Below are 24,841 nucleotides of genomic sequence, written 5' to 3'. Positions count from 1 at the left end.
ACCCCCTTTGGCCTTCAGAACTGCCTTAATTCTACGTGGCATTGATTCCACAAGGAATCAAATGAAAGCATTCTTTAGAAATGTTGGCCATATTGATAGGAGAGCATCTTGCAGTTGATGGAGATTTGTGGGATGCACATCCAGGGCACGAAGCTCCCGTTCCACCACATCCCAAAGATGCTCTATTGGGTTGAGATCTGGTGACTGTGGGGCCATTTTAGTTCAGTGAACTCATTGTCATGTTCAAGAAACCAATTTGAAATGATTGGAGCTTTGTGACGGTGCATTATCCTGCTGGAAGTAGCCAACAGAGGATGGGGACATGGTGGTCATAAAGGGATGGACATGGTCAGAAACAATGCTCAGGTAGGCCGTGGCATTTAAACCATGCCCAATTGGCACTAAGAGGCCTAAAGTGTGCCAAGAAAACATCCCCCACACCATTACACCACCACCACCAGCCTGCACAGTGATAACAAGGCATGATGGATCCATGTTCTCATTCTGTTTACGCCAAATTCTGACTCTACCATCTGAATGTCTCAACAGAAATCGAGACTCATCAGACCAGGAAATATTTTTCCAGTCTTCAACTGTCCAATTTTGGTGAGCTCGTGCAAATTGTCGCCTCTTTTTCCTATTTGTAGAGGAGATGAGTGGTCCCCGGTGGGGTCTTCTGCTGTTGTAGCCCATCCGCCTCAAGGTTGTGTGTGTTGTGGCTTCACAAATGCTTTGCTGCAGACCTCGGTTGTAATGAGTGGTTATTTCAGTCAAAGTTGAAGCAACTGCCATGTGATTGGTTGATTAGATAATTGCATTAATTAATAATTGAACAGGTGTTCCTAATAATCCTTTAGGTGAGTGTGTATATATATATATTACTGATCAGGCATAACATTATGGACTCCTCTAGACCCCTGAAGGTGTGCTGTGGTATCTGGCACCAAGATGTTAGCAGCAGATCCTTTAAGTCCTGTAAGTTGCGAGGCGGGGCCTCCATGGATCGGACTTGTTTGTTCCGCACAGTTCCCCACAGATGCTCGATTGGATTGAGATCACTCAGACTCTCGCTGTAGTCCATTAGAGCAGGACTGTAATCATGTTGGCTGAATTAATGTGTTTAAACGGAGACCAGCGTCCTCTTTCTCTGAGCTGGTTAATGGGCCGTAATCGTTTCAGAGGATCTGTGGCCGTGTACATCAGCTGAGCTGCGGCCCCGGACGTCCTCGGCTCTCCGTAAATCCCACATCTTAATGAGTGTGAGGGATCTGGGGTGTAAGTCATTAACCTGACGGCCCTGAGACTTTGTGTCCTGAGGACTGCGAGTTACTAGTCCAGGTGTCACAGTGCATTATGGGACGAACTCCGTGTGCTGTACTAGTTATGATTGGCTTTACATGAGAAATGAGTAACAACACTTACTGTTGGGTTACTTTGGTTTCGAAAAATTGAGTTTTAAGCCCTGGAATGGTACTTTTATTTGATTTTGTGACACTTTTAATCCTCTGGTGCTCTTCGGTCATTTCTGACCGGAAAATGTTCTGTTTTGAAATGTTAAAAATCAGAGCTTCATCAGAATGATATGAAACTTGGTGACTTTTCTAGCATTAGGGTATGTAAACACACAAAAAAATTGGGGTCATGATTTGGGCAGGCTAATTGGTCGTAAAAAAAAAAGTAGCGAAATCATAGGAAATGAATGGGAAATCGGCAAAAACACAAAAATTCTCTGAATATTTACAATCTACAAATCGGCCACGAATCACGATGCTGAAAAAAGTACACAGTAGTAAAGGGGTGACACACTAAAACATCAAGAGTGTGATATTGACACATTCACTCACACACACACGCACACTTAATACATACACACACACACACCTATGAACCACATTATGAATTTTAAAAAATCACCGCTTCATCAGAATGATATGAAACTTGGTGACTTTTCTAGCATTAGGTATGTAAACAAAACAAAAACTGAGACTGAAAATGAGTGCAAATGTGTGTATTTTTGATTATATTAGGCCTAGTTTGCATATTTAATATTTAACTTGCATGCACTTTGTTTGCCAGAAGATGAGAAGATACATTATTATTGTTATATAAATATCACAAAACGAAAATGAAGCGGAAAATGAGTGAATTTTTAATTAAATAAAGCCTCATTTTAAAAATAACATTTTGGAAAACTTATGCAAATCAATTGTCCAAACGTCCGGCGATGATTCGACTGGGGAAAATATGGTGATGTCTGTTAGTTAAACTGTGACCTATTGACCTGCGGTGTGTTTGGCGTAAACTCTCTCTCTCTCTCTCTTTCTCTCTCTCTCTCTCTCTCTCTCTCTCTCTCTCTCTCTCTCTCTCTCTCTCTCTCTCTCTCTCTCTCTCTCTCTCTCTCTCTCTCTCTCTCTCTCTCTCTCTCTCTCTCTCTCTTTCTCTCTCTTTCTCTCAGTTCTGCATAAAAACCCTCGGCAGGTGTGTCTGTGCCTGCTGGAGATCGGACGGATCGTCTCCAGGTAAGTCGAGCGGCTCTGATGATGATGATGATCCCACAGGTGACAGATGTCCGGTTGTGCTTTGGGTTCAGAGGTCAGGGGCTTTGAAGTTGGGTCGGGGGCAAATTTACAGGATTTAAGTGGATTGGGTTCAGTGCTTATTGTGTCCTAGAGAATCCAAAACCAATGTGAATGAATAAAGCGTCTCTAGAATAACTGCTAACGGTATGTGTGTGGTGTAATGACTGAGGTTTGTTGTTCAGGTATGGGGTGGAGCCTCCGGTTTTGGTTAAACTGGAGAAGGAAATTGAGCTGGAGGAGAGTCTAATGCTGACGGATCACTCTTCTCCGGTGAAAACGTTCACGGTGTGCTGTCAGCACGGAGCCCTGTATCACGCTGTGAGTCTCACACACATTAAACACTCACCGAAAAAACATCTTTTTATATGGCAGATTTCTCTAGGCATGCATTATCCAGATAATCAGTGGTGTAAAGTAACGCATTACAAATACTCTCGTTTCTCAGGAATTGTACTTTATTAAGTAGTTTAAAAACAGTAACAGTACATTTTAAGTGCTGTATCGGTACTTTTACTGCGCTATTTTCCCTAAACCTGCAGACGCTATATTATCAGGGTTCCCACTCGTCCTGGAAAACCTGGAAAATGAGAGAAAATGTAAAATGTCCTGGAAAATCTTGTTGTTGTCTGGGAAAATTCTTAAAAAAAAAGTGATTTCTTTAGCCGAGTATAAAGAGTTTACAGACTTGTGTTTGCTCACATTTCTAGAACGAGAAGTATGAGATCTAGCAAGATTTGTGACATAGCACAGAATCTGATGAAGCACCATCCGTAGCAATAATGTTTGACAAAGTCATGTATGGTTGTGTCTCCGAGCTCCTAGCTCTTAATTAGCATAGTAGCGATTCCTTTGGAATATTTTAAAGTCGCCATTTTGCCACTACATGGTGCAAACAGACACTTCTTTCCTGACATTTCGACCTGATCAAACCATCTCTCTTTGTTTTGAAAGTACTTTACCCTAGAGTCGAACTGTTAAATAATCCTCCAAAACAACTTCAGAAAGCAGCAAAAACACTGAATATTGACTGTTTTTAATCCTTTCCTTATCAAACCACAAGAATACGAAAATTTTAAATAATGGTAACTAATTTTAATGGAATGCACAAAATGGATCTGACTAGAAAATCAAAATGTATTGAACAATACTGTTATTATAACTCTGTCCACCTTTTATCTCAATGTGAAAACATAAGTAATGTCAACCTTAAAATGTCAACATTTAATCCCATGACTGACTTTTGTACGAATATTAAGGCGATTATAAGAAAAAAATATTTGCAAGGTGAATTTCGACTTTAAAACTATAGACTATAGGCTCCCTTGCTTTACAACATACTTATTACGAATACAACACTGCAACAGCTTATTTGCATAAAAACATGACCTGACGTCAAGAAATGTAAACGATTGTAGGTTATCAACGTTCACATCAAAGAGCAAGAGCTCTTGTGATTCTGAAATGTGAGATCATTGTGTTTACCATGAAAATAACCTAAAATTTTGTCCAAAATTAATACAAAAAATACTAAATGTATCCAAATTTGCTATAGAATTACCATTTTGTAATATGAAAGTGCAAGAAATGAAATCAGCATCCTCTAAAACATCTAAAACCACTCACATATTGTAAAAATTGGCCATACAGTGCAAAATATGTGGTCAAAATGGACGATTAAGCTAATAATGCTAATAATGCTAATTGCTCAACATATGCAAATTAGCATCCAGCAGTTTCTGTATGCTGGGGACCCATACTTCACATTTCTGCAATAAAACTTTGGTGTACTCAACATTTCCGGGTTCACAATGGGGCTCTATGGGCTGGCTACTAGACTATGGTGTAAAGTAACGAATTACAAATACTCTCGTTTCTCAGGAATTGTACTTTATTAAGTAGTTTAAAAACAGTAACAGTACATTTTAAGTGCTGTATCGGTACTTTTACTGCGCTATTTTCCCTAAACCTGCAGACGCTATATTATCAGGGTTCCCACTCGTCCTGGAAAACCTGGAAAATTGGTGACAAGTTTTCCAGTCCTGGAAAACACATGGAAAATGAGAGAAAATGTAAAATGTCCTGGAAAATCTTGTTGTTGTCTGGGAAAATTCTTTAAAAAAAAGTGATTTCTTTAGCCGAGTATAAAGAGTTTTATCGCTGGCCCAAACAATTAGCGCTAGTTGCAGAAAGCACATGTTCAGGAATGCTGAGTTTGATACGTGTGAGTAGTATTTTGAATAATGATGTTTAGTCTTGTGTTGCTAATGCTATAACTGCTCAGTGAATGTTAACTCGTAAGCTGCTCCCTAATCACATCATTTTGATATAAAGTCACATTTGTGTGTTATAAAGTCAGAATTGCAAGATATAGTCAGAATTGCGTGATATAAACTTGCGAGTCGTTTCTTCACAATTGACTTTTTTGCGCAGTTGCGAGTTTATATCTTGCAATTTTGACTTTTTTTTCAGAATTGTGAGATCTAAACTGCAATTGCAAGTTATAAAGTCCAATTCTGAGGAAAAAAGAATTGCGACAATTTTCGCGTTTATATCACAAATATGTAAACTCGCAATTGCGAGAAAGTCAGAATAGCGAGATAAAGTCACAATTAGCTTTTCTCTCTATTCTGTGGTGTAAACAAGCTTCCATAGTCGTAATGTATGATGAAGAGCTCATATTGAAAAATGCTGGATTGTTAAGTAATGGCAATAAACTGTACGGCTTTTAAAGCAATATTTGGCATGATCCTTGTCTTTTATTCCCGCCGTAGTAAATTGAAAAAGTACTGGAAAATGGTTTCTGAAAAAGAGTGGGAACCCTGATTATGTTTATTTTTGTCCTGTCAATGTGATTGGCCAAGGCGAATAATAAGTCCTGTCTCCATGCGTCACGCGTGTGACTCCCATCATATCAACCATAGCGTGAAATTGCTCCGTGAGCCAACATACATCCTCATCTCAGCGTAGTTTATCAACTGAGCGAGGAGAGAATGTGTCCAAAGTTAAGTGTTTCTTAAAGGGGCGGTTCTTCATTACAAATCATATATAAAACTCCAAAAATATACATACCAGCATAAATAAATCAAAAGACGATCCAATGAACATAAAAAATATATATTCAAAATAAGAGAATCAGAGTTTTTAATAATAAAGAAAAGATTTTGAGTGAAAACTATAATGTAGATGCTTATTTTAATGTAATGTGTTCTCACATGGCGATTTAAAATTGTAGTCCATGTATATAGCAAATAACTTTCATAAAACAGATTTATTTTTAAATCAGGTTTATGTTTTTAATTACAAGCAAAAATAATCCGTGGTGAAAATTGTGAGTTACTGGATTCTGATTTCTGAAGTGTATTCTTTTAACAGAGAAAACATCCATTGAAATTTAAGCAGAACAATGAATGCGTCTTGAAAAGAAACAACTGCTTTGTTAACATAAAATTGTAAATGTACAACGCTTTTCAACCTTTTTTAATTAACCGCAAGAAAACCTCTACGGTCATAAATGTTACCAGATTATTGGTTGCTTTCTCAAATATTACACGGCTGTATTTTTAGTGCTAGCAGTCAAAAATAAAGCTTGGAGAAATATTGAAATACTGTTGATCTCATGTTTGTTTGTTCTTACTGAGAATCATCCATAAAAGAGTAAGCTACATTATTAATTTGCAGGGTATGAGGTGGAATAACATTCAGAGCGTAATACTCACGACTCACTACTCTTGAGTACTTTTACAAGGGCTACTTTTAGTGTTTAGGACAGGTACTTTTACTCTCCTTGCACTCCATTTTTTGACAAGTAACTGTACTTTTACTTGAGTATGCTTTTTCAGTACTCTTTCCACCACTGCAGATAATACCTATAAAATGTGCAGTATACATCAGCGCACGCACACTGATACTATTTCCCACAATGCAATGCACTCAATTTGACCTCCCAAATCCAATGTAACGAATGGAATGACTGGAAGGGACTATAAACATCTGCTTTTTACTGGGAATGACCAAAATAACCATATTTATTGAAGAGTATTTATCATGCATTCATAATGTTAAAGCTAATATGTTTTCTGTAGAAAGTCATTACCCATTTCACAGTTGAATTGTAGGCTCAATTCATGGTTATTATCGTGAACTAAAACTATTAAACATTATTCACTTAAAATTAAAATAAATATGAACTGAATAAAATCAATTTTAATTCAGCTCGTTTGTAAAGGCAACGTTTTCATTTTTGTGTAGTTTAAGTTGACGCTCTAAAATAACGAACTAATTTTAACAAATAATTTTTACCACTATTATCGTGGGAATGGATAACTGAGATAACTTCAATAAAATGGTTAACATCAACTGTTAGTGGGTGGGATATATTAGGCAGCAAGTGAACATTTTGTCCTCAGAGTTGATGTGTTAGAAGCAGGAAAAATGGGCAAGCGTAAGGATTTGAGCGAGTTTGACAAGGGCCAGATTGTGACGGCCAGACGACTGGGTCAGAGCATCTCTGACATATCAAACATATACACACCGATCAGGCATAACATTATGACCAGGTGAATAAGTGAATTTCCAGTCAGGGTGCCCATGCTGAAAGCACCAACAGTGGCACATGAGCATCAGATAGTCATAATGTTATGCCTGATCTGGGTATTTACTAAAAATATCACTAGCTTAATCTGAAATATTGTGAATATATTGTAATTGTGATCAGATTTGTCAGATGAGGCTCTGCGTCTCCAGTTACCGCACATCTCCTGCTGAGTTTATTATTGAGTGTGTAAACAGCAGCTGTTGTTTAGAGACTTCAAGCTTCACATGGGGAACATTTTTACCCGAAACGCTAACAAATTCACTGTCTCTGAGCCAAATAACCAGTGGGACGCCCTCGGGTCCTGGGTCTGGAGGTCTGAGGACTTCATACACTGTTATTTTTCCGTCTTGCAAATTAATTTTTCTTCCCTACTCTTCACTTAAACAAACTCGTTTGGTTTGTAGGATCGTGTGGACCAGGACGACCCTCCCTGTAACTGCTCGCCGAAGTTTTCCATCGAGTATCTGTCTGAGGGACGCTACAGGCTCGGAGACAAGATCCTGTTCATCAGGGTAAGAGCAGCCTTTTAGGTTTAGGCTTTAAGTGTTCAATCTTTAACCCTCTGGGGTACTTCAGGTCAAAAATGACCCGAAGCGTTTTATAAAAATGTTTTTAAAATCGAAGCTTCATCGGAATGGTCCGAAACTTTGTAACTTTATAACATCAAGAGTGCAAAACAGACAAAAAAACTCACACACAAAAACACAATTAGCGTTTGGAATGGCACGCGTTCATTTGTGTGTGTGTGTGTGTGTGTGACTTTTTTTGTCTGTTTTGCACTCTTGATGTTTTAAAGATTCATCCCTTCACTGTTGAGTCCTTTTTTTCTGCATCCTGGCTGATTTGTAGATTGTATGCGCAAAAAAACTCTATTTTCATATTTTTGCCAATTTCCCATTCATTTCCTATGGGGGTCATTTTTGACCCGAAGGTCCTGAGTGTGACTATTTTTTTTTACGACCGCTTAGACTTTTCAAATCCTGTCCCCAATTTTTTTGGGTGTTCATATACCAAGTACCAATAAAGTCACCAAGTTTCGGACCATTCCGATGAAGCTACGATTTTCTTTTATTTTTTATAAAACGCAAGATCCACTATAGTGGTAAAAATGTGCTATTGCGTGATAAAAATGCTCAATGTGTCCACCGGATGGCACTGATCTCATTTAAAAAATTGCTTTCATGAGGCCTAGGCTTGACTCTAAAATGAAATGCAGCTTTAATAAATAAATAATATATTTTTTTTTATTATATTCAGTGGGAAAAAATGGGTCATAATTATTGCATACATATTAATTATAAATCATAAAATTATCTCAAAACACCAAAAAAGAAAAGAAAAAATATCATTATATAAATCTCATAAATATCTAAATATATAAATATTATAATATAAATATATTTCATTGATTTTACTTGATCATTATTGACCCGAAGGTCCTGAGTGTGACCCATAAATGAAGAACCCCAGAGGTTAAAGTTCTTAAATCTTCTCTTCCATATTGTGACGTACATCCGTCTGTAACCGACTATTGAAAAATAATAACTGTAGGGCGGGACTTGATGATAGGCTAACAAGAAATGTATTGAGGCTTCCTAGTATGAAATTTGATTTGAGTAATTTCCAGGTCTGGAAATGTATGGAAAAAAGAAAGCAGAGTATGAAAAAATATTTGCATTTCTAGACCTTATTAAGTTTTCTACAGCAATTTAATGAAATCAAATGCATCATACCAGAAGTGTGTTTTCATGGCAGCTGTTTAGTGAGTGTCAAACACGACTGAATGGTACACTTTTTTTAATATGCAAAAATGCAGGTTATTAGCGTTTCGGGTTTTTTCTCACGATATTAGCACCATATTACAGTCTCTAAAAGGACCTTTGCAAAAATAAGCCATATTGTGCCATCAGCTCTTTTCGTGTCATGGTTTCTTCGCCACCACAGATGATGTGTTAAATTTGACATTAGCCCTTGATATTAGAGGTACTACTCTAACGAAAGCCACATTTTGAACACTTTTTCACAGTGCCAGTATTTTTTATTGACCCTTGAACTTGGCAAGCAGGACAATGCACACAGCCGTTATGTGTCCAATTTGTGTCATGGTTTCTCTGCCGCCACAGAGGATGCGTTACATTGGACATTAGGCCTTGATATCAGAGGTACTACCCTTAGAAAAGGCAAATGTTGAGCAAATTAGATCAGGTAGAACAAGCAGATGCTGTGTGAAATCTTGCTTCCTGATAAAATGATTTAGATCAGGCGAATTCATTCGGTTCCTCACTAGTTAATATCCTTCTCTAGGGTTGGGTACCGAAATCCGGTTCCAATATGGCACCGGTACTTATATAACCGGTATGTACCGGACCGAATCAGAATGCAGATTTCGGTTCCTCATTTCAGTGCCAAAATTCAAACGTGCTTTAACGCTTTGGCTGAGCCAGAGACAGACGCTCAGCGCTGGTCACATCACAACTCATGACAACTATTCAGTGTTTTCAACCACAACTCATGACAACTATTCAGTGTTTTCAACCACATCTCATGACAACTATTCAGTGTTTTCAACCACATCTCATGACAACTATTCAGTGTTTTCAACCACATCTCATGACAACTATTCAGTGTTTTCAACCACATCATGTTTATTTCAGGTTTCAGACATTTAAATGCTCATAAGTACTAGCAAAAAACACACTGATGTCTATGAAAGCGGCAATGACAATCCTTTCTAACAGTTATAATTTGACTAACGTTACGTGTTTTATTCACATCAGATACATGTACATTATATAGTAACTGTATAGTTTACTCTATTCTTCTTCCAGTTCACTGGTCACTTACTTTCATGTATTTCGTGAGACGAGAATGAACTCAAGTGTTGTAAATTTGACAGATCCGATTCTGAGGCGCAAACTAACATGGCGCCGCCCATTGCGCTTTATAGATCAACTAACACACATTCACACACACATTTGAACATCAGATAGTTCGTGACACAGTTAAGAAGTTTGTGAATATTTTGAATAAAAAGAAAAAACGAAATAAACCCGATACAGCTGAGCTGCCAGCGCTATTGCGGCTGCTGTGTGTCACGTGAGAAACATGACGCGTCGCCATGGAAACAATAAGGCGATGCGTGCTAAAATATTTAGCCAGAGAATATGATCATATTTCAAAATAAAGCTGAAGCTGGTTTGTAGCAGAGCAAGAATACAGACGACTGCTGTTATTACTGTAACTGTTTTTTAGAGTTATATTAGGCCTGTTGTAGTTTAGTTAGGTGGCTTAGGTTTTACTGTGAATTTGTAAATAAGTCAATAATAATTAGTAAATAAGTAAATTGTGTTTTGTGTTTATTTATATTCATAAATTTAAGTATTCATTACATTTTTAATAAATGGTTCAATTGAAATAATAATAATAAATAAATAGATAAAAAGCCATTTAATGTCATCCACCTCGTTTTGTGGCCTTTTTTTTTTTTTTAAGTATCGGTTTAGGCACCGGTACCGTTTTAAAAGTATCGGTTTGGCACCGGAATCGACAAAAACCCAAACGATACCCAACCCAATCCTTCTCTCTCTCTCTCTCTCTCTCTCTCTCTCTCTCTCTCTCTCTCTCTCTCTCTCTCTCAGATGCTCCATGGGAAGCATGTGATGGTGCGTGTCGGTGGAGGTTGGGACACTCTGAAAGGGTTTCTGCTGAAATACGACCCGGGCCGCGTGCTGCAGTTCACGACTCTCGAGCAGAAGATTCTAGCCTATCAGAAAGGGTCGCCTGGCCCAGGCCCCGCCCTCAGCGCACAGACCGCGCAGCCACCCACGATGGACCCCATCGCAGCCGTAAACCTCCTCCCAGAGTCATCCTCTTCATCATCATCATCAGCCTCCACGACGTCTGTGTCCAAACCCAACACGCCCACACCGCGCAGCTACGCCCAATCGCCAGTGTCCACGCCCTCCATGCCTCGTAAGGCTGCCGCACCCAAGAAGATTTTTCACACGCCCACCGCTTCCCCGAAAACCACCCCTCTTTCATCGCCCATCCCGAAAAGAAGCCCGCTTCCCCAGTCAATCCCAACGTCTCAGAAAGCCCCTGGCTCCAAGACCAAACTGCGTCCGCGTGGATCTCCATCTCAGCCTCGCAGTCCCGTCTGCCCGGAACCCACTTGCAAGCTGCCAAAACCTTCATCTGCGCAAAAACCTCCTCCTGCACCCGTGCGATCGCGGCTCGTCCAGAGACGCCCTCCTTCCCCCGCATTAGATTCCCGAAAGGGGCGTCCGAACGACCCCAAACAGACGATTCCTCTCACGAAACCCAAATCTGTAGAGCAGAGTGCAGCTGTCGCGCCCGTCAACGTTAAAACAACGCACAGGAAACCTTTGGTCAGCAGTAACCCGCCCGCTGTGAGCACCCCCGCCAAACCGGCCCCCATGAGCACTTCCCAAAAACACACCGCACGGACTAAAGCCGGCAGACGCGAGGAGCCCTACTTTGAGATGAACAATAAGAGAAGGGTAAAGAACTGAGAATTCTGGGATATGTAGCCTTTTTTTTTTTAGGGTCGCGCTTCACATATGGACCGTATGGAGTCGGATACCATATTTTAATTTGATCTGAATGAAAATGAGGGTGTGTGCAGTACATTTAATTGGTTGTGTTCTTGAAATATTGAAAATTGTGTTTCTAGTAAATCGATTAATCGCGATTAATCGCATCTAACGTACACGTTTGTATACTGTATGTATATGTGTGTGTTCTCACATATGCATGCATAACAATATATGCACACACATTAAATAAACACATACTTTTATGTTTGATGCGATTAATCACGATTAATCGATTTGACCGCACTAGTTTCTAGACTTTTAAAACAGTACAACCTGCACGTCTGTGTTCTCACATATGCATGCATAACAATATATGCACACACATTAAATAAACCCATACTTTTATGTTTGATGCGATTAATCACGATTAATCGATTTGACAGCACTAGTTTCTAGACTTTTAAAACAGTACAACCTGCACGTCTGTCTTCAACAGCCTCGTTTCATTCACATCAAACCTAAATAAACCTTTTTATTTTCTTCGCATCTGTCAAAACATTGTGTGTGCCATACTAAAAAAAAAATCATCAGGAAATACATTTTACTGCATTTTTATTCTTCTTTAGCTACTGTAATTGTCATTATTTTAGCTACGAGGTTGTGTAAAATGATGCACGGTTACGAACTCATGTTTGTGTTTAATATCTGCTACTCTTCAAAGTCAGTCCATGTCTGTTATATGATCAACATCTCCGATTATTACCATGGATCATTTATTCACTGTATGTTAATGTCTTCCTTCTGCACTCATAACCAGCAGAATGTTACAGGAAGTGTGTGTGTGTTGGTTTAGACTGATGTGTGTCTTATATGGACCGTATGGAGTCGGATACCATATTTTAATTTGATCTGAATGAAAACGAGGGTGTGTGTGCAGTACATTTAATTGGTTATGTTCTTTAAATATTGAAAATTGTGTTTCTAGTAAATCGATTAATCGCGATTAATCACATCTAACGTACACGTTTGTTTATATATGTTTGTATACATGTATGTATATGTGTGTGTGTTCACACGTATGCATGCATAAAAATATATGCACACACATTAAATAAACACATACTTTTATGTTTGATGCGATTAATCGCGATTAATCGATTTGACAGCACTAGTTTCTAGACTTTTAAAACAGTACAACCTGCACGTCTGTCTTCAACAGCCTCGTTTCGTTCACATCAAACCTAAATAAATATTTTTATTTTCTTCGCATCTGTCAAAACATTGTGTGTGCCATACTAAAAAAAATCATCAGGAAATGCGTTTTACTGCATTTTTATTCTTCTTTAGCTACTGTAATTGTCATTATTTTAGCTAGGATGTTGTGTAAAATGATGCACGGTTACAAACTCATGTTTGTGTTTAATATCTGCTACTCTTCAAAGTCAGTCCATGTCTGTTTTATGATCAACATCTCCGATTATTACCATGGATCATTCATTCACTGTATGTTAATGTCTTCCTTCTGCACTCATAACCAGCAGAATGTTACAGAAAGTGTGTGTGTGTGTTTAGACTGATGTGTGTCTTCATGTATGATGCGCTGTGGGCATTCAGATCACGTGATACTGTTTCCAGTTCATATTTACATTGAGAGCGCCTTACATAAGAGACATGTGTGGATGGAAATAGCCCATAATATGCAGAAACACCTCTCTACGGCAACCAAAGCGAAATATTTTTAGAGCACATTTTAAACTCGTTTTTAGAGTATTAGGGTTTGTGTGCCTTAAGTTGGTGTTTGTTGGGATACACGCCCACAGACATCTTTATTGGGTTAGTTTGGCAGGATTAATTAGTGTGTTTTTGAGTTGGTCAAACAGCCAGTTGTTATTACAGGAACTGCTACCTCCTTTACGCCACACAAATACTACTGATGCCCATAAACACCCGAGCTTTTATTTTATCACGCTGAAAATATTTTTCAGATCTTTCAAGAGTTGTGGTTTATACAGAAAAGGTTATTATAAAATATTAATTGTATGTGTAATGGTTTATTTTTTGGGGTTCTTTTAATTGTATGTTTGTGTCAGATTGTGTGTGAGAAATTCTTCCAGCACTTTATGAAAATGTTTGTTTTGAATGTAGTTTGTTTTGTTTGTTTGTGCTCAAATAAAGGTCTATACAGTGTATAACTCCCTGTGTTTGAACATCGACTAATTCATTCAGAATACCAGGTAAGTATAATTTTAGTCTTAAAGGCACAGTATGTAATTTTCTGCCGCTAGATGTCTCTTATTCAACACAACTTTGGGGTTTCCATGGTTACTACAAAATAAAAACGGAGGTTAACACGAGTATGATGTCATTGATAGGCGACACACGGGCTGTGTCCTGGTTAAAATCACTTATTTCTCTGGATTTAAGCACACAAGTCAACAAAATATAAAATTTTTCTAGTGGTTTTGGGATGTTTTAATCCAAAAATCGTACATATTGTGCCTTTAAATCCTGTACTGGCATTGTGTAAATATCAGGATAATATTGCAGAAAACTCGCAATTACCTTTTTTTAATTTTTATTCTGTGCCGGAAACAAGTTTCCATCATTTCTAGCCAAATAATTTATACGAGTACGAGATGAACGTAATTCTCAATGTCCATCACATCCACACAATTGTAAAATACCCTTCAGTGGAAATGGGCAGAGGTGTAAAGAGTACCTGTAAACTATTCTTGAGTAAAAGTACAGATTCCTTACAGCAAAAATGACTGCAGGCGAAGCTACTTCTCTCTGTTTATGTCTATGGCGAGTCACGCAGGGACTGTGCTCCTCCGCAGCGGTTCCTACCAGACCGGCCTGAAATAGTCCCAATATAAACACTTATTATAAGTGTACCATAATGATTCAGGGTAAGACAAAAACACGGTTTGGAAAATTGATTCATGTTGTACATTCTCATTATATAATTGTAGTAAATATCGAACACAAAAAAAGTTACGGACAGCAGCTTTAAGTATTTTACTCATACTAAATATAGATGCACTAATCCTCGACACCTGAGAGACATCCCAGTGAAAATAAGAAACAATTGATTCGTAAGATGAGAAATCATGTTTATTTTCTATAATCAAAATTCAAACGCCTCAATATTGCAATAAATCAAGGTCGACACAATCCTCTTAAACGTCTACGAGTCTCAGTGAAGCTCAAGTGCACAAAAAGGCCATGAGTAAACCAATATCCTTCAATATAGCGGATAAATAACATTATGTAAAATTAAATAGTCAAAGCCTTTCTTGCACTGGACGTGTTTCCTGCTAACGCTAATGCACTCGCATTCATGTAAACTAGCCATGTCAAATGTTAACTAGCCTTGTTGACATGTTTAGGTGAGTAAACCCTTACGAAAATTAACCATGTTTTTTTGGCTAATTGATTACCATTTATATAACCACAGTTTTACCACAAATACCATGGTTAGAGTAGCAAACCCATGGTTAATTTGTAGGCAAAACGCAGACACAAACTGCTGCAGAAAAAGTTAGCTGCCATGCTAAATGTAATGTCTCATTGCATTACACAACACAAATGGAGTAGAAAATACATTTACTTGTTCAGAAATGTAGTCAAGTAGACTGAGAGTTGCTAATATCTTTGATACTCAGTAGCCTACAACTACAAAGCAGCCAAAAATATACTTAACCCTTAATCGTCCCTTTGGGTCCAGCTGACCCCACTGGACTTTTCCTCCATTTTTTAAAAGTGTTCCCTTCATCTCAGGGCCATGAGACTCGGTGACTTTTCCTAAATAATCTATCTAAACATGCACAAAAAATCTGGGCTTGATTTGGTTGTTCTAAAGGTGTGTAAAAAAAAAATTACCGTTTAAGTCCCTCGGGGTCAGATTGACCCCACATTGAAAATGAATGGGAAAGTGTAAAAAATACATTTTTTTCACTTTTTTTGTCAATTTTTTTTTACTAAATCCAGTATAAATCTGAAAATTTCCACATTTATATCAAGGTCTGGTCCTAGAGCATAAACACAAAGTAGAACGAACTTTCTGTCTCATACACACACGCACAAACACACACACAAACACACACATGTGTGTGACTGCAACAGAGAGCATTTTTATAGAAACTGGCAAATAAAATCAACAAAACTGGCATAAATCTGAAAGATTTTCATACATAAATGAAGTACTAATACTAGAGCACAAATGCAATATGGAACAAGCATGTTCACTCACACGCACACACACACAAACACAGGTGTCTGGAGCATTTTTTTGGATTTTGGCAATGAATGGGAAAATGTAAAAAATGCTTTTTTTTTCACTTTGTTTGTAAAAAAAAATCAACTAAATCCAGTATAAATCTGAAAATGTCTACATTTATATCAAGATCTGGTCCTAGAGCATAAACACAAAGTGGAACGAACTTTCTGTCTCATACACACACGCACACACACACACACAAACACACACATGTGTGTGACTGCAACAGAGAGCATTTTTATAGAAACTGGCAAATAAAATCAACAAAACTGGCATAAATCTGAAAAAATTACATACATAAATGAAGGACAAATACTAGAGCACAAATGCAACATGGAACAATCATGAGAAAGAGAGGGAAAAGGGCAAATAAAAGAAAGATGAAAGGCAGCTTAACTTCTGCATAACTTCCCTCTGGACCTCTAGTGGATAATGTGGTCATTGCTCACTTTCTCTCTTTAAAGGTCCCATGGCATGGCATTTTTCTATTATTTTATAGTGTTTTCTGAGGTGTACTTATATTATTAGTATGATTTTTACATCATAAAATGTCATAATTTAGAAATAAAAGGCATTTTTTCTATACTGCTGTTTGCCCTGTGGCTGAATGCCCTGCTTCAAGAGGCGTGTCTGCTGTGAGACTTCAGTAAAAACGCCCACTGTTGTGATTGGCTGACATCTTTGCATTTTAAATTAGCGGAGGGGGCGTGGTTTAACGAGGCACGAGCAGGCACGAGTCTGCCAGAGAGACGGATGGACCTGTGTTCACTTCTCATCAGTTCTCTCAGCATGTCTCAGTTCAGGGTGAACTGTTGTAGTTACTAGCATATACTTCAGGTTATTAGTTTATTTCTAGTCGGAGGGACTGTCACTCATGTCAGAAAGTTAGTAACTTTAGTAAATTATGGATCAGCGCTGACTCGAGACGCGAACCGTTTAGAACGATTCAGTCCGATTTGGTGAACTGGTTCGGTTCACTAAAAAGAACCGATTCAAAAGAATGATTCGTTCGCGAACCGGACATCACGGAGACGAAGCGATTGCTAACAAAGTTATTTATAGTAACTACTGAGTTATGAGAGCGCTGTCAGTCAGCGCGAGTTTATTGTGTTTGTATCTGAGAGTTCTGAATAAACACGAGTCCCAGTCACACCGAGTCCTCTTCATCATTATTCTACCAACTTTGTAACACATGCAATGTACCATTACAGCGAGATGAACGAGTTAGTAAGTGTTGAGTATTGCATTATTTCTAGATATGTTCCAATCATATGAATAGCGTCATTGACGCGCATTGAGTAACGTTACACAGCGCAAACAAAGACACAACAGCAGTAATCGAATGTAATCCAGTTTATTGTGGGGTTAGCTGACTAGCCTAGCCGGATACCCTCACGCTTACCCCCTTCTGCTTAATCTCACGCCGCGTTTGGTGCCTCCGCTGTGGGCCAGATGCAGTACTGGGGGTCGGGGATGTTGGAGGCCGAGCTTCAGCGTGCGTGAAGTTTATCTCTAAAGATGTGACTGCTGATGTTAAACAGAAAAGACTGTATGCACATTTTAGAACAGATAGACGCGACAAGGACGTACAAAAACACTGACTCACAAGATAGAAAACACAAAAACACTGTTCTGTCGGGAGAGAGAGAAGCCGCTGCGTGTCCACAAATAATAAATAATAAGCTACACATAAGAAATCAATGATCACAGATCAGAAGGAACTGAAGAAAGACTTCTGTTTTCATTTGTACATCCAAACACTGAGAAACTGCCAGCATTCACTCGTTCACAAGTAACGTTAATGATCTCTTTGCATGGGCGTGCCAGATTCTCTGGGCATATTCCTGCTTGGACGTCAAACCAGGAGGCTTCAGGATTGGCTAGTCGGGCCTGTCATTTTCTCAAAGGCAGAGAAAGACAGCCAGAACTCGGTTTTACACCGATCAACATTTCTATCCACTTGGGGACAATATTCAGGCTAGGGGAACTCATATTAATGTTGAAATACCTCATAAAATGAAAATGTCATGCCATGGGACCTTTAACTATAATTCCTAAAGTTTTTCCACAAACCTACAGATGGCGGTATTCTATCCCTAACACATAGAGCAATGTCCAAAAACTATTTATATTTATTTAAGATCATCATTCAAGTGATTTTTTCATAAAAAAATGATTTTTAATGAGCCAATTTATGACATAGTTAAGTATTTGTGCAGTAAATAGGTAAAAAACTACCAAATACCCACAAAAACACAGCATAAATGTATAGTTGAGAAGTAAATAAAAAAAATGATATATAGTTTTCCATGTAAAAAAATTATATTTCCTTATGCAATCGCTCTGTAAAAGTTTGGGGTCTATCTGACCCCAAGGGACTCAAACGTAAACCCTACTTGAGGGGCGATTAAGGGTTAAGTATAGTAACTAATTACATTTACTCAAATACTTTACACCACTGGAAATGGGTTTTACTACACCATTCTCTGTCATAATCGATTTAACCTCTTAATCTATATAATGAGATTATAACAGTTGATTTGTGTGCAAGTGCTGCATTCTAGTGGCTAAAAACACAAACTACAACCTGCATTTAATCTCCTGGGAAACAGGAAGAGTTTTGTCCACTCTAGAGGACATTATATTTGATTTCTCTGTCAGTTTTAGTCTGGATGTCCTGTAAGGAGCACACTCAGAGATACCATTAGTTTTGAAGTTTCACCAGGACATCGAATTTGCATTGGTCTTGACTCAATGATCAAATTAAGCACTCTTTTGGAAATATAATATTTTGTAATTAACATTTAAATCGGATTAATATTCAAATTGTTATAAATCAGCATCTCAGGAAAAAGGTTTCTGATCAAAATCTGACTTTCTGTTACCAAACAGGGCATTGGTTTCATAAATGCCGGACTTAAATCATGTCCATCAGGCATTTTTGGAGACGACACATTAATATGTAAATTAGATCCAGTGTACAGATGCATTGTATTGAATGGGAAAACCTTAACACACCAATCAGGCATAACATTATGACCGGTGAAGTGACTAACACTGATTATCTCTTCATTAGCTGTTAGTGGGATATATTAGGCAGCAAGTGAACATGTTGTCCTCAGAGTTGATGTGTTAGAAGCAGGAAAAATGGGCAAGCGTAAGGATTTGAGCTGGGGAACACATGGCACCAGGTGCACTATGGGAAGATGGCGAGCCGGCGGAGGCAGTGATGCTTTGGGCAATGTTCTGCTGGGAAACCTTGGGTCCTCCATCATGTGGATGTGACTTTGACACGCACCACCTACCTCAGCATTGCTGAGACCATGTCCAGACTTTCATGGAGACGGTTTTCCCTGTGGCTGTGGCTCTTTCAGCAGATAATGCGCCGCCACAAAGCACAAATGCTTCAGGAATGGTTTGAGGCGTCGACCCGGCCTACAAATTCTCCAGATCTCAATCCAATCGAGCATCTGTGGGATGAGCTGAACAAACAAGTCCGATCCATGGAGGCCAATTTACAGGACTTAAAGGATCTGCTGCTAACATCTTGGTGCCAGATACCACAGCACACCTTCAGGGGTCAAGTGGAGTCCATGACGGGTCAGCAAAAGGGGGACCAACAAAATATATATACTATCATTTTCCCCCATGTTTAACCACAAGAAGGCGCACTTTCCCAAATCATATGTAAATGCTGCTCATCTTTGCCGCCTTTAAAACCTTCATGCTACTTTATATATGTTGCTGTCTGAGTTTAGCAAAGTCTGAGATATAATAATTCTGTTTTAGTCGTGCATCCTTCAGATGATCGACTAATACTACACAGATTATGTGGACAGTCTGGTAAAGTGGCTTATGTCTAATATCTACTGATGATGCATGTTTATGAGTTTGCTGAATCAAATCTGCATGTACTTCAATCTTCATGTCTATGCATTTCAATATGCAATGATTGCATGACTTTTCCAGTCTTATATCATTTTTAAAGAGATTGCACTCACAAAAGAACAATTTTCCAGCCGATGGAATAATGATCTGACAACGCGATTATCATATTTATATGACAATTTAAACATTTATATTTTTAGGTTTTCCATCACCTTGAGAAAGCGGTCCATAAATGCATGGTTCGTATATATAGCTGCATTTCTTAACATATATATAAGTAGCAACACAACTTTGCAGTACATATCAAAAATGAAAACAGATATAATATATGGCAAATAAACGGACACACATAATGCTAACAATTCTAACCGATCGAAACATTAAACAGTCAAGACTTTAGATAAAATGTCTCCCTATTTGTTATTTAAAATATGATATAAATCTAATCTAGCTTGTAAAATGTGTGCTCGCGCAGTGCTCGAGCTGCGTCAAACCCAGAGCGCGCGGACACTATTCTCCACTCCGCCGCGCGACGGCTCAACATTTCAGCACGCGCGGCGAAACGCTTCCCGAAACTCACTCAAAATATCGTTAGAAATATAAAATTCCGCTTATTCTCCCGCTGTTCTTATCGTCTGCTTGACAAAATGGGGTCTTTCGCGTCGAGCTCCGCCATTTTGTAGAGGAATAACTTGCGAGAGGGGTGCGTGTAATGGTTGAATGTAGTCACCCCGTGTCGTTTATATCCGCCCGGCGGTTATCACAAGGGACCGGGAGTAAATGACTGTCCATCCACCGCAACAAAGCGCAGATTGTACTACTTTAACTGCAGACACCACGGTCTAACTTAAGCTATTAATGTTTGTTTCTGAGCAGCGCGCAGTGCCAGATATGTGATTTCTGACTGAGAGGCTTTTACTCTTACATTTCAGAAGTCATAATTAATCATGTTGGATATATATATATATATATATATATATATATATATATATATATATATATATATATATATATATATATATATATATATATATATATATATATATATAATACAATTCCCTTGCAAAATGGGGGAAAATATTAGTGCTGTCAAATCGATTAATTGCGATTAATCGCGGTTTTCGAAATAAAAGTTTGTGTTTACATAATATATGTGTGTGTACTCTGTTAATTATTATTTATAAATAAATACACACACAAGCATGTATATATTTAAGATTTTTTATTTATTTTTATATATACAACATTTATATTTATATATATTATAGATTATATAATTGTATATACAGTATATACATGCAAATATTTATTATATATACATGAATGTGTGTGTATTTATATATAAATAATAATTAACAGAGTACACACACACATATTATGTAAACACAAACTTTTATTTTGGATGCGATTAATCGCGATTAATCTTTTGACAGCCCTAATATATATATATACGAGATGAATTTCTTAAATATATACATGGATGAGTGTGTGTGTGTGTGTATATATATATATAATATATATATATATATATATATATATAAAATGTATATATTTTATAAAATTCCATAGCAAAATTGAAAAATTTTAGTGCTGTCAAATCGATTAATCACAATTTTCAAAATAAAAGTGTGTTTACATAATATATGTGTGTTCTGTGTATAATTAGTATGTATATATAAATACACATATATATGCAAATATTTCTTAAATGTATACATGAATGAGTGTGTGTATGTATATATATATATGATAATTATACACAGCACACACACATATATTATGTAAACACAAACTTTTATTTTGGATGCGATTCATCACAATTAATCGATTTGACAGCACTAAAAAAAAATAGTTTCCATCCAAAGTTGCAAAATTGGATCATTGCAATAAAACATCTGGGAAAGCACAATTTCCATGTGTTCATGAGAACAAAATCATCACTTCCTGGGTTAATTTGGGCTAATATCTGTAATAAAAAGGAAGTTACTGCAATCAGGGAAGCCACTGTTTCATCATAAATTATTTGCGCCTCAATAAATGTTTGCAATTATTATTATTGTGTCTTTCTCGCGTCCTTAAAAAATGTGTAGTTTATTCACGCTTTTAGAATTGATGTGCATCTCTGCCTTTCCATCCAACGTTTTTTAAACGCAATATTTGCATTTAAATAGCTGGATGGAAACATAGCACAAAAAGACTGAGGAGTATGATCATTTAAGCTTCTTTCTCATAGTCAACACTTTGCTTGACTCGAGTTTTATCATTTTTATGACGCTAGTGTAATCTGACAGTTCCCTTCCCCCCACCCGACGCTCATGGCTGGGTTCCGTTTTTAACGGTTTGTGGGGAGTTTCGAGACTCCCCCTTTCCTTCAGCGAGCTCCGTCTATTGTTCATGAGCGGCGCTGTGGCGGTTGCAATACCAACGTTTGCCTGCTGGAGGCGCCGCGGAGTCGCGCGGCCTCGGGTCTTTTTGTCTGAACTGGATCCCGCTGCCGCTTCACAGTGTGCGCGATTAAACCGGAGCCGCGTCCGTCCCGCACTGTCAAAAAACCCACTCCAAACCCCAACACAAGCGCAGCCGGTACCGTTGTTTTCCCGTGCAGCCATGAGCGGCGCAGCGCGGCGGTTGGGCTGAGCTCGCGCGGGGTCTGTTCGGGCTGCCGTTGGAGCGGTTTCTCCACTCTCATCCTCCGTCATTTCTTTAACTTTTCAAAAACACGCAGCCGCGCCGGACCGGAGCATGGGATCCCCGGACTCTTAGGAACCGAATCTGAGCCGGGGGTTTGACCGAATTTCAGCGAAACGATGGCGAACTCGACGGGGAAAAACCTCCCCGAGCAGCGGAGGAAAGGACAGGCTTTCCTGGACGAGCTGCGGCAGTTTCACCACAGCCGAGGGTGAGCGAGCGGGAATTTCGCGCTTATTATAACTTGAGTGACCCGCGCCGGGCGCGTGAGGGGGTCCGGACGGATCACGGGTGCTCATTCGGTTCTTTTTCTCCTCCACAGATCACCGTTTAGAAAGGTTCCCGTGGTGGGTGGCAAGGAGCTGGACCTGGGAGCTCTCTATGTGAGAGTGGTGTCTTTAGGGGGCTTCGCGAAGGTAAGTTCCCTACAAACACACACACATACACACACACACACTCACTAAACTCAACATTTCACATCTCACACACACTCTTCCGGCCCGGTTCGGCGGATCTGCCAACGGTTCTGCCGAGCATCGGCCTGTGTGTGAGTGTGTGAGTGTATGTATGAGTATGTGAGTGAGCGAGTGTGTGTGTGTGAGTGTGTTGGCGCACACACTCCTTCACACACACTCACTTCAAAATTACCGGGCGGCTTTTACATCGATCACGAGAACCGAAGCCAAGGCGCCGAACCCCGTCCGGACCCGCCGTGTTTGCTTATTCCTCCCGTGTGGCGGAGCACTGCGAGCCCGTAGGCCGCACACAGGCCTGCGTATTCCGCGGTGTAAATTAAATACACCCGCAAACCGACCGCGCCAGATCCGCGGTCCAGTCGCGCGGGTTCGGACGGGTTCCCCCCGCCTTAGGTTGGTTCTCCCCACCGGGTCTGATTTAGTCATTTCACACGGGAAAGTGTAAGTTAGCCGGAGTGCTAATGCGAGTTAGCATACACACATTACACACAACACACACACACAGAGACACAGAGAGAGATATATCTAACACACACACGGTCCTGCAGCTGAACCGAACCTCTCTCATCCGTCTCATCACCCCTACAGGTGTCCGACAAGAACCAGTGGTCCGAACTGGGCGAGGATTTCAATTTCCCCAGGAGTTGCTCGAATGCTGCTTTTGTTTTGAAACAGTACTACCTTCGGTGAGTGTTTCTTATTCAGTTTCTCCCTCTCTGATCAACTCCGGCACATGTGCTCAATGTTTACAGACGCTTCTCGGCTCTCGTGCACTCAAACACGCGGCTCGGTTCCGACTGGGTTTTGGGGGATCGCTTGTGGCATTGAGGAGACTTTAGACAGTTTTGTATTCATTTCGTCTTATTGTGTTCTGCACATGCATCATTTACTTAAATCACTGGTATATTATTGGGTCTCTTTTTGTGATGCATCTGTCATTTGCATTGGCCTTTTCAGTATTTGGTTATTTTTTTATACATGCATGTGCTAAATCATGTATATTTGAATAAGAAACACAACTTTTCTTGTGTCGTTCACATGCATCATTTAAGTGACAAATGCAACCTAATGCATGTGCATTTAAACATAAGAAGCAAAAACTTTTTTCTTGTGTTTTAATATGTGGGATTTTAAATCTAAACCAGGGAGATTTACAATGTATTTGAGTCTCTTTTAGGGATGCATCTTTCGCTTTGATTGGCCTATAGGAGTCTTGTTTATGTTTTTATACAAGCTTCACAACATGTATGTGCATTTAAACACAGGTTTAGATCATTTATTGTGTGTTTTACACCTGCTTCTCTAAAATGTCCCAATGCAACTTTACTTGTGTTTTAATATGTGGGATTTTAACTCTAAACCAGGGAGATTTACAGTGTATTTGAGTCTCTTTTAGGGATGCATCTGTCGCTTTGATTGGCCTGTAGGAGTGTTTATTTGTATTATACAAGCTTCACAACATGCATGTGCTAAATCATGTATATTTAAAATAAGAAAACGCAACTTTTCTTGTGTTCTACACATGCATCCTAATGCATCATTTAAGTGACAAATGCAACCTTAATGCATGTGCATTTAAACATAAGAATCAAAAACTCTTTAGGTTTAGATAATTTTTCTTGTGTTTTAATATGTGGGAGATTTACAGTGTATTTGAGTCTCTTTTAGGGATGCATCTGTCGCTTGCATTGGCCTATAGGAGTTTCACAATGTGCATTTAATGATTCCTGTGTTTTAAAGAGTTTTATCTTAGTTTTTACTCTTTCATGTTGGTTTGTTCT

General features: G+C 38.8%; 2 protein-coding genes across 8 annotated transcripts in view; both read left to right on the top strand.

Moving 5' to 3' along the window:
• gas2l3 (growth arrest-specific 2 like 3) overlaps positions 1 to 13,919 on the top strand; it is a 34,408-nt gene extending 20,489 nt beyond the window's left edge. For 2 of the 4 annotated variants that reach the window (XR_013816442.1, XR_013816443.1), the window contains exons 6-10: positions 2,456 to 2,519; positions 2,762 to 2,897; positions 7,578 to 7,685; positions 10,812 to 12,386; positions 13,105 to 13,919. Coding sequence is in view for 2 of the 4 variants with exons in the window: in XM_079816362.1 (XP_079672488.1) it covers positions 2,456 to 2,519; positions 2,762 to 2,897; positions 7,578 to 7,685; positions 10,812 to 11,705 (1,202 nt within the window). In the remaining 2 variants the exon portion in view is untranslated. Of the gene's footprint in view, positions 1 to 2,455; positions 2,520 to 2,761; positions 2,898 to 7,577; positions 7,686 to 10,811 lie in introns of all 4 variants that reach the window. The other 2 variants (XM_079816362.1, XM_079816363.1) reach the window with 2 other exon arrangements.
• Positions 13,920 to 22,354: 8,435 nt separating this feature from the next.
• Positions 22,355 to 24,841, top strand: part of arid2 (AT-rich interactive domain 2) — a 57,227-nt gene continuing 54,740 nt past the window's right edge. For 3 of the 4 annotated variants that reach the window (XM_079817026.1, XM_079817025.1, XM_079817024.1), the window contains exons 1-3: positions 22,371 to 22,795; positions 22,907 to 23,000; positions 23,649 to 23,746. In XM_079817026.1, the coding sequence (XP_079673152.1) occupies positions 22,704 to 22,795; positions 22,907 to 23,000; positions 23,649 to 23,746 (284 nt within the window). In that variant the 5' untranslated portion in view covers positions 22,371 to 22,703. Of the gene's footprint in view, positions 22,796 to 22,906; positions 23,001 to 23,648; positions 23,747 to 24,841 lie in introns of all 4 variants that reach the window. The other variant, XM_079817023.1, reaches the window with a different exon arrangement.

This window comes from Gobio gobio (assembly GCF_949357685.1).
Source record: "Gobio gobio genome assembly, chromosome: 5".
Lineage (NCBI taxonomy): Eukaryota > Metazoa > Chordata > Actinopteri > Cypriniformes > Gobionidae > Gobio > Gobio gobio.
The sequence above is the reverse complement of the archived record's forward strand: the minus strand, read 5'-3'. Positions and strand labels throughout refer to the sequence as shown.